At 41.7% G+C, this 9,648-nt stretch overlaps 1 protein-coding gene across 1 annotated transcript in view; it reads left to right on the forward strand.

Moving 5' to 3' along the window:
• Positions 1–9,648, forward strand: part of sos1 (son of sevenless homolog 1 (Drosophila)) — a gene marked incomplete at its 5' end in the record, with an annotated part of 37,589 nt that overhangs the window by 3,242 nt on the left and 24,699 nt on the right. The window contains 4 exon segments of the mRNA XM_014033795.1: positions 452–562; positions 658–756; positions 1,975–2,102; positions 8,642–9,300. Coding sequence (XP_013889249.1) covers positions 452–562; positions 658–756; positions 1,975–2,102; positions 8,642–9,300 — 997 coding nt within the window.

Genomic DNA, 9,648 nt, shown 5'->3' on the forward strand with positions numbered 1-9,648 from the left:
CTGGTACCGTTAAGTACCGGTACTGATTCCCAGGTACTGGATATTGGTACTGAATCTATTCAAATGTCAAATGTACCATCCCTATTTAGAGTTTTCTGTGATGTTAAAAATGATTCAGTGACTGATTGTTTTTAATTAATGCCTCCTCTAACCTCACATATATAAATACAAACAACTGGAGTTTAAAATGCATGAATTAATAAAACTGGTGTAATTTTACTTTGGTTTTAGCAGGATCATCAGCAGGTGTAGATTACCACTTCACAATATTAAATAATTCTATTTCTCATAAAATAAGTTTAAATAATGACTGCAGAACATGACAATTATTTTATATCTGGTTACTCGATTAATCGTCAGAATAATCTATAGATTAATGGATTACTAAAATAACCGTTAGCTGCAGTCATAATTGGCTCTGTCTCTGTGTCACGTGTGATTTGATTGGCAGGAGTTGGCTTTTGATCCTTATGAGACATACACTCAGGACATCCTGCGATCCGGCTCCCACGAGCACTTCCTGAGTCAGGTGACTAAGCCAGGTGCTTCTGTACACCTCCTGGTAAGCTCCGCCCCTGCAGTCAGGGATTTATTAGTCAGTTTCCTGTGATGATGATGATGATGATGATGATGATGATGATGTTTTTGTCTTGTCAGTCCATCTGTGTAGGGTTCAAAGAAGCTGTTCAGTACATTTTGCCCAGACTGCTGCTCACTCCTGTTTACCATTGTTTGCACCTGTTTGAGGTGCTGAAGGTGAGCCATGTCACCTGCACTAACCCCGTGTCTCACCTTCCTCACACTGCACCCACACCTGTCTCTTACCTGTCACTAACGTCTTACCCATTTTTCACATCTGTCGCACACCTGTACCACCATAGACACATTCACAGACCAGTCCGTCTTTGAGCTCTTTCTGCTCGTTACAAATCACAGGTGGAGCGGGTCACTTCCTGTTCAGGTGTAGGTGGTCTAATGGTGGACTGGTCTTATCATGGACTGGTCTAATGGTGGACTGGTCTAATGTTGGACTGGTCTTATGGTGGACTGGTCTAATGGTGGACTGGTCTAATGGTGGACTGGTCTAATGGTGGACTGGTCTAATGTTGGACTGGTCTTATGGTGGACTGGTCTAATGGTGGACTGGTCTAATGGTGGACTGGTCTAATGTTGGACTGGTCTAATGTTGTTCTGGTCTAATGTTGGACTGGTCTAATGTTGGACTGGTCTAATGGTGGACTGGTCTAATGGTGGACTGGTCTAATGGTGAACTGGTCTAATGTTGGTCTGGTCTAATGGTGGACTGGTCTAATGTCCAATCTTCTGTTTCACACCTGTCCCTCTGCTGTCCACCACCCAGATACATTACAGATATTCAAATCTCACTCTGGACCACATCCAGAACTGTGGTCCAGATCCAGATCTGTGGACTGGACCAGATCCAGAGCTGTGGACACATCACTGCCTTCAGATTAGATAGTTGTTGGTAATTAATTGATTAATTAATTAATTGTTAATTATGAGCCAGTGATCCTGATGTCAGCACTTCTGTAGATGGCTGCTGCTATTTCCCAAAATAAGAGAGCAAGCAGCAACTTAAAACCAGCCTGATGGTCCACATCAGACCAGCTTCTAGTGGACCAGTCCTATACAGGACCAGTTCTGGACTGATCCACAGCAGAGCAGTACCCTACAGGACCAGTTCTGGACTGATCCACAGCAGAGCAGTACCCTACAGGACCAGTTCTGGACTGATCCACAGCAGAGCAGTAACCAGTTCTGGTCYTGGACTTTGTCCTGTGTAAATGTAAGCTGGTTTAGGAACCAAAGGCTGTCAGAGCTTGGTCCTGAGAGTCAGGCACCTCAGGTTCTAGATCTGGATCAGTCTTTTCAGTTTGCTTGTCATGAGAATATTACATTTCATTACAAACCAGTACAGGTGATCTTAAGCCCCTCCCATTTGTGTTTCCATAGCAACTGGAGGAGAAGAGTGAAGACGAGGAGGATAAAGAATGTCTGAAACAGGCCATCACAGCTCTTCTCAACCTGCAGTCCAGCATGGAGAGGATCTGCTCCAAGAACCTGGCCAAGAGGAGGCTCAGGTAGGCTCACACCTGAGAACACCTGAGACACCAACAGGTCCTGAGAACACCTGAGACACCAACAGGTCCTGAGAACACCTGAGACACCAACAGGTCCTGTCCACACATGCTAGTGCTCACATCTGTCAACATGTCAGATATTTGTGAACAAACATCCATAATAAATCTCCGCCACAGAAAACGGTGAATAGTTTGGGGTAAAACTGAAACCTGTACAGGTTCCAGGTTCTTTGGACTGAGCTGGACCCTGTACGGATCAGAACCAGTGGCTTAACAAAGGCAGCCACAAAGARCTGCAGTCAGAACCCCTCAGCGGGACTCCTCCCATCCTCTGTTTCCCTTTGGACCGAAATAAACTGGGATTGGGGGGGGATCAGGGTCACAGGTGGGGGCAGGGTGGTCCTGATGTTAACAGGAAGTAGCATCAGTTTGAGGGTGGAGTTTCAAGCCTGCCCATTGTTCTTTGTTAGAGAAAAGTTCTCAGTRACAAAAGCTGCTGCTGTTTGAAAAGTTTTAGCTCTTAGATTTTAACGGAGACAGGAGGACAGACAGTGGACAGGTGGACATGAGGACGTAGGTGATTTAATGTTCTTTCTTTCTTTGTATTTATTTTACTAAGAGGTAGTGAATAGGTGTGTGTGGGGGGCTTTATATGAATGTTAATAGGATTTATGTGCAGTCACAGTAAAATGAAAACATCTATTATTTCCTGCTTTAATGTTTCAGAATAAATTCAGTTTCATATATAAACCTTTATTCTAACAGGACCTAGTCAAGAAGCAGCAATACAACACAATGTCAGATCAGTGATAAAACCAAGATGCGACACAAGTTGTATAGAGTATAATTAAACCTAATATAACACCTAAAACAAGGGGGAAAGGGGCACAGTGATTTCTGAATATATAGAAATTTTAAAACAGAGGAGTGAAATGAATGAGTTCAGCTTTAAGGACCRTTGCAGATGGATCCAGTCATCTGCAGCAGAGAACTGAAACGTGGAGCAACCAAAGGAGGTACATGAATGATGAACCCACTAGCACGTAGACTATGGTTTGTTTGGTCTGTGAGCAGTGAGAAGTGCCTGTGGTAACCTGGTGTTTCTCCACTGAGGATTCTGTAAATGAACATCAGTTTTTCTGCTCTGAACCCAGAGCAGAAAAACACCAACACTTGTGTATTTAATTTTTTTTAATTCATCACAAGTCATATCGTCATCGCAATATTAAGCACCGTTATCGTACATCGCAGGTTTTCTTGATATATCGTGCAGCCCTAATTGAAAGTAATGTCGTTTTAACCAGGCTGAGTGAGTGAAGGAAGATTTGTTGCTGTAAAGAAAACCCAATGCAGGATATTATCTTTGACTGCAGGCCATTTATGTGGGTTTCAAATGTGAGGTTGTAGTCAAGCCAGATGCCAAGATACTTGGTTTTTGACAAAATCCATCTCAGTTTCGTTCAAAGAAGAGATTTTAAATGGACTCTGGATTTGTGGTAGGTTTTTGTTAAAAAACACATTTAGTTTTGTCTGTGTTCAGAACCAATGCAGACTAGAGAAAGCTTGTTGGAGTGAAGTGAAACTAGTCTGTAGTCACGGAGGGACTGGAAGTATAGACGATAGTATCATCTGCATAAAAAGGAATGTTATTGATATAAATATTGAAGAGTCTGTCCTAGTGAAGGACATTTTGTGACCGATTAACTGAATTTAAGATCCAGACTTATATTTTACTCTTTGTGCAGCCATATGGTTTAATTTATTTATTTTATTTACTGTTATTTAACCAGGCAAGTTCTGTTGAAATCGCAAATCTCTTTTTCAAGGGAGGCCTGGGCCAAAAGGCAACTGATTGTACATGATTTTGTGGGTGAGGGAAACCGGGGTACCCAGAGAAAACCCACGAGGAGAACATGAAAWCTCCGCACAGAAACACTTTAAACAGAGAAACAGAGTCAGTGTGTCTAATCAATATGAGGCCTTTTTTGTAATATAAACAAAGCTGGTTACATCTTAATGTCTGAYGTAAAAGGAAGCCGAGACCTCACTTTCCCCAGMCACCTCCAAGACACTCCTAGGCCAGCCAAGACATAGTCTCTCTATCGTGTCTCTGGTCTTCTTCGAGGTCTCCTCTCAGTTGGACATGCCAGAAGCACCTCCCTAGGGAGSTGTCCAGKRGGAATCCTTACCAGATCCCCRAGCCACCTCATCTGGCACCTCTTCATGTAGATGAACAGTGGTTCTTTTCTGTCTCCCCCAGATAACTGAACTTCTTACCCTGTCTCTAAAGTAGTGTCCAACTACCTTGCCAAGAAAACTCATTTTGACCACTTGTATCCATGATCTTGTTCTTTCAGTCATTACCCAAAGTTTGTGGCCATAGGTGAGGGTAGGAATATAGACCCGACAGWGAGTTTTGACTTACAGCTCAGCTCCCTCTACACACTGACAGACCGGTACGGAGTGTGCAATACTGCAGAAGCAGCACCAATCCATTTGTCAATCTCACACTCCATTTTTCTCTCGCTCGTGAACAAAACCCCAAAATACTTGAACTCCTTCACTTGAGGCAGAACCTCACCCTAAACCTGGAGAGAGCAATCCACCCTTTTCTGACTGAGGACCATGGACTCAGATTTGGAGGTGCTTATTCTCATCCCAGCTGTGAACCACTCCAGTGGGAGCCTAAGATCACGGTACAATGACACCAACAGAACCATATCATCTGCAAACAGCAGAGATGAACTCCCTCTGCCCCCCTGGGTGCACTGAGAAATTCTGTCCATGTAAGTTATGAACAGAATCAGTGACAATGGGCAGCCCTGGTGGAGTCCAASTCCYACTCTGAAGGGGTCCRACTTACTACCAGCAATGAACCAAACTCTCAYTGCTTGTATAGAGACTGAATGGACCATAGCAAACGGACCCACAATCCCATACTCATGTAGCACCCCCCACAGTGTACCTTGAGGAACATGGTTGAATGTCTTCTCCAAGTCTACAAAACACGTAGACTGGATTAGCAAACTCACATAACCCCTCGAGGACCCTAGTGAGGGTAAAGAGTTGGTCCAGTGTTCCACGGCCTGAATCTGAGGTTCGACCATTGATTGGACTCTCTTCTTCAGTACCCCTGAAAAGATCTTACCAGGGAGGCTAAGGAGAATGATGCACCTGTAATTGGAGCACACCCTCCTTTCCCTCTTTTTGAAGATGGTCACTGCTCCTGACTGTAACAAAAATACTTCTCACAAAGTAACAACTTACTCAAACTGAAGAGTATGTCTTACCGTAAACGTCAACACATCCTACATCTTGTGATCAGAGGGATCAGTCTACAATCAGATTAATTGATTTCTGATCAGTGGGATCATTCTATGATTAGACTGATTGATCTCTAATCGGGGAGAATCCTGAAGGAAATGGTTCTCTGATCTCATTATGTTGGGAAATGTTGCAGACTCTCAGGTTATCAGCTCAAGGTGTTGTGATAGGCCCAACCACACCACTACATGAGATTAGAAAGGTCTCAGATTCTACTCTTAGCTGGGTTCTATCTTCCTGGAGTCTTTAGGTTCTTTTAGGTTTATCAGATTATTGTGGTGGAGGGGAGCAAAGTGCTGCATTCTTCAAGGGTTTAAACCCTAAACGGATTAACGAGCTGATCAACAGCAACAACAAACACTTTCAGATTGAAGGTTCACCTCACCACTGTGCTTTCAGACGATCTCCTCCTGATGATGTCGCTGTCTGTATTGTGGTCATCCACTCTTTTTTTTCTAGATGTGCAGCTGTCAACTCTGGTAGATTTCAACTGAGCCAATCAGTGAACAGAAGGAGGAGTTGTGGACAATGACTTTGATTTTCTGTTGTTTTAGTCTGCCTGTAGTTTAACAATGGCAGCGGAGGAAGTGAATACCATTCAGTCCGTGTTGACAAGGCTTCCAAATAAAATAAAATTTGTCTCATTTACAGTCATCTTGTTTGRCTTGGTACTTCTTTCTTCCCAGTAGGGGATGGTTGTTTACAGCGCAAGCAATTTCCCGTTAGCTTCTTAGCTTAGCTTCCTTCACGGTTGAACTGTCGCACTGCATACAGTACGTCATGGCCAAAAATTAGCCATTGGGTAAAATCAGATCCAATTGTTTTAAACTTCAACAAAGTCCACGACTCCAGAAAGAAATAGTTTCTCAGTAACTGAAAGTCCAGACCCTCTGTATGAAGCAAAGAGTAGAACAAGGGGATGGTTTTTACCGGGCTAGATTTTGTAGCACAGCCTCTTACAATTCTTTTAATCTTTCCATTCAAAATAAAAAAAATTCCATTACTCTGGAAGTCAGCTTTTGTTAAAGTAGGTGACCCAGCAGCCTTAACTAACTACAGGCCAATATCAAATTTGTTTGTCTTGACATAGATTCTTTAATCTCTTGTTTATGGTCAACTAAAAGAGTTTTTATACTCAAATGATGTACTTTCAAAACTGCAATCAGGCTTGAGAAAAAAGCACAGCACCATCACAGCAGCCACAAAAGTGATTAAGGATGGATGGATGGATGGATGGATGGATGGATGGAGTTGCTCTTGATTAAAACCAGTACTATGCATCTCTTTGTATAGATCTGTCGAAAGCTTTTGACACTGGACCATGCTGTCTTAAAGCACTGGCGTCTTTGTTTGAGGATGTGAGATCATGGAGTTTCCTGGTTCACAAATCATTTAGGTGAAAAGATTCAGTGTATTAAATKTGATGCTCTGTGTTCTGAATTTATGAGTRTCCACAAGGGGGTGCCAYAGGGTTCAGTATTGGGTCCCCTCCTGTTCATTTTGTATATTAATGAATTAGGACAAAATATGTCAGTTGCTAACATACATTTTTATGCTGATGACACAATTATTTACTGTTTTGGATTATCTGCTGCTAAATTTGTTGAATCTCTACAGAAAGCTTTTAATGTGGTCCAACACATACTTCTGCAGCAAGATTTGGTACTCTGCTGACAAGACTRAACTAATGATGTTTGCAGACTCCACAAAGCTGCCTCAGACGATCCCCACTGTGTCCACTCTTGAAGGAAATATAACAGAGCTGTTTGACACGGATAAATACCTTGGTGTCATGCTTGATGATTCCCTCACCTTTAATGTTGATAATCTTGTGAATAAACTCAAATTAAACTTTTTATTTTGAAACAAATTAAATTTTTATTTAATGTGAAATGTGGCTTGTCACAGCAACATTTTTATCCATTTTAGATTACAGACCTGTTGTATATGAACTCCTCAGCTCAATATCTTCAGAATATTGATATTGTTTCTCATGTTTCCCTGAGGTTTGTTGCTAACTGTAAAGCCTCGACTCATCATAGTGAACTGTACAGTCAAGTGGGATGGCSTTTGTCCACCAGGAGGTTTGGAACACTTGGGTTAATAAGGCCATTGTTGGGCTCCTACATATGTGATTTAATCACATGGAGAAGTGTTGATTCTTAACCTTTGCATTCAGATGACTTTTTCTTGCTCTCTGTTCCRTTTCTYCACACAGAATTTGAACAAAAGGCTTTTGTTTACTTGGCTCCAACTACATGGAACATGTTGCAAAAAGCCTGGAAATTAACTGAGCTATTTTCCTCGGGCACTTTTAAATTCAGTCTTAGAGCACTAGCTATATGACTTCTTAAATAATTATTTTTATGGCATTTTATTTGTGTAAGTAATTGTAATTGTTGTGTAACTTTTGCTGCCTCTTGACCAGGAGTTTTTTAATTTCAATGGGACCTTCCTGGTTAAATAAATAAATTAAAAAAATACATTTTCTGTTGCAGTCCCTAAACTGTGGAATGAGCTGCCTTTTCACACCAGACAGGCCGACTCACTTCCTGTTTTCAAAGCTGCTCTTAAAACACATTTTTTCTCTTTGGCTTTCAAATCAGTTGGAGATGTTTGTCTTAAAGTTCCTATAGATTATTATTGTTATTATTATTCATGATAATTGGCTCATTTTACTTAGTTTATTGGTTTTATGCTTGTGTTTATTTGTTTTTATGAGTGTACAGCCCTTTGACCAACAATATAGTTTTTAAAGTGCTTTATAAGTTAAGTTGTATTTTTCTTGGTGAAACTGATAAAGAAGAAATACTGAGTATTGTAAAAAAATCTTGCAGATAAAAGACTGGGTGGATACGGATGTGATGTTTTTAAAGGATATAATGAGTTTTGCAATTAAGCCATATATATATACTATATATATATATACTGTATATATACTATATATATATATACTGTATATATATATATATATATATATATATACTGTGTATATATATATATATATATACTGTGTATATATATATATATATATACTGTGTATATATAACTCAGACGTCTTCACATTTTCCCAACTCTTCCTCAGCAGCTGTACTGATGGAAGATGAGGAGCTCAGACTTTGATGAAGTTGTTGTTCTTTTATTGTGAAAGGGTTGGGTTGTATTTGGGCCCCTGACTAACGGTCTACTCCTCACGTTTTGTCGTTGACCTGCAGCGAGTCGGCGTGTCGTTTCTACAGTCACCAGATGAAGGGGAAGCACCTCGTCATCAGGAAGATGAACGAGATCCAGAAGAACATCGATGGCTGGGAGGGGAAGGACATTGGCCAGTGCTGCAATGAGTTCATCATGGAGGGCACGTTGACTCGTGTCGGAGCCAAACATGAGCGCCACATCTTCCTGTTCGACGGCCTTATGATCTGTTGCAAGTCCAACCACGGCCCGCCACGGCTGCCTGGTGCCAGCTCTACGGCAGAGTACCGGCTTAAAGAAAAGTTCTTCATGCGCAAAGTCCAGATCAACGACAAAGACGACAAGGAGGGTGAATACCGGCATGCCTTTGAGATCGTCCTAAAGGATGGGAACAGCGTGGTCTTCTCAGCAAAGTCTGCAGAGGAAAAGAACAGCTGGATGGCTGCGCTKATCTCCCTGCAGTACCGCAGCACACTGGAGCGTATTCTGGACCAGGCGCTGCTGCAGGAGAAAGACAGGCAGATGAAGCTACCGCCGGCCGAGGAGTACCGCTTCACCGAACCCGACTCTGAGGAGAATGTTGTGTTTGAGGAGAATGTCCAGTCCAAGTCTGGAATCCCCATCATTAAAGCAGGAACGGTCCTGAAACTGATCGAGAGACTCACCTTCCACATGTACGCAGGTGAGCCATGATTTCACACAGGTGAGCCTGTTTCTGAGCACAAACGGTGTACTTTCTGTCTGGATCCCACTCATTAAACTAACCGTTGCAGCYATGTGAGTTATTTTAGGAAGAAAAAACCTCTGTAAGCCAGATGCAGGTTTCTAGTTGAGCAGTATTCACCTCCTGGTCAGCACAGTTGTGAGTACTATCAGGTTTTTTTTAGCAGGAACAAGGATAGATTGATGATAGAGTCCAAAAGTTTAGAAAGAAATCATTTAATATTCACACTAAATGTTCATTGATGTATGAACACATTATTTTAGTTTTTATGGAAAGAATACTAATACAAGCAGAAGACTAGTAATT

Source organism: Austrofundulus limnaeus, unplaced genomic scaffold (genome assembly GCF_001266775.1).
Source record: "Austrofundulus limnaeus strain Quisiro unplaced genomic scaffold, Austrofundulus_limnaeus-1.0 Scaffold1845, whole genome shotgun sequence".
Taxonomy (NCBI): Eukaryota; Metazoa; Chordata; class Actinopteri; order Cyprinodontiformes; family Rivulidae; genus Austrofundulus; species Austrofundulus limnaeus.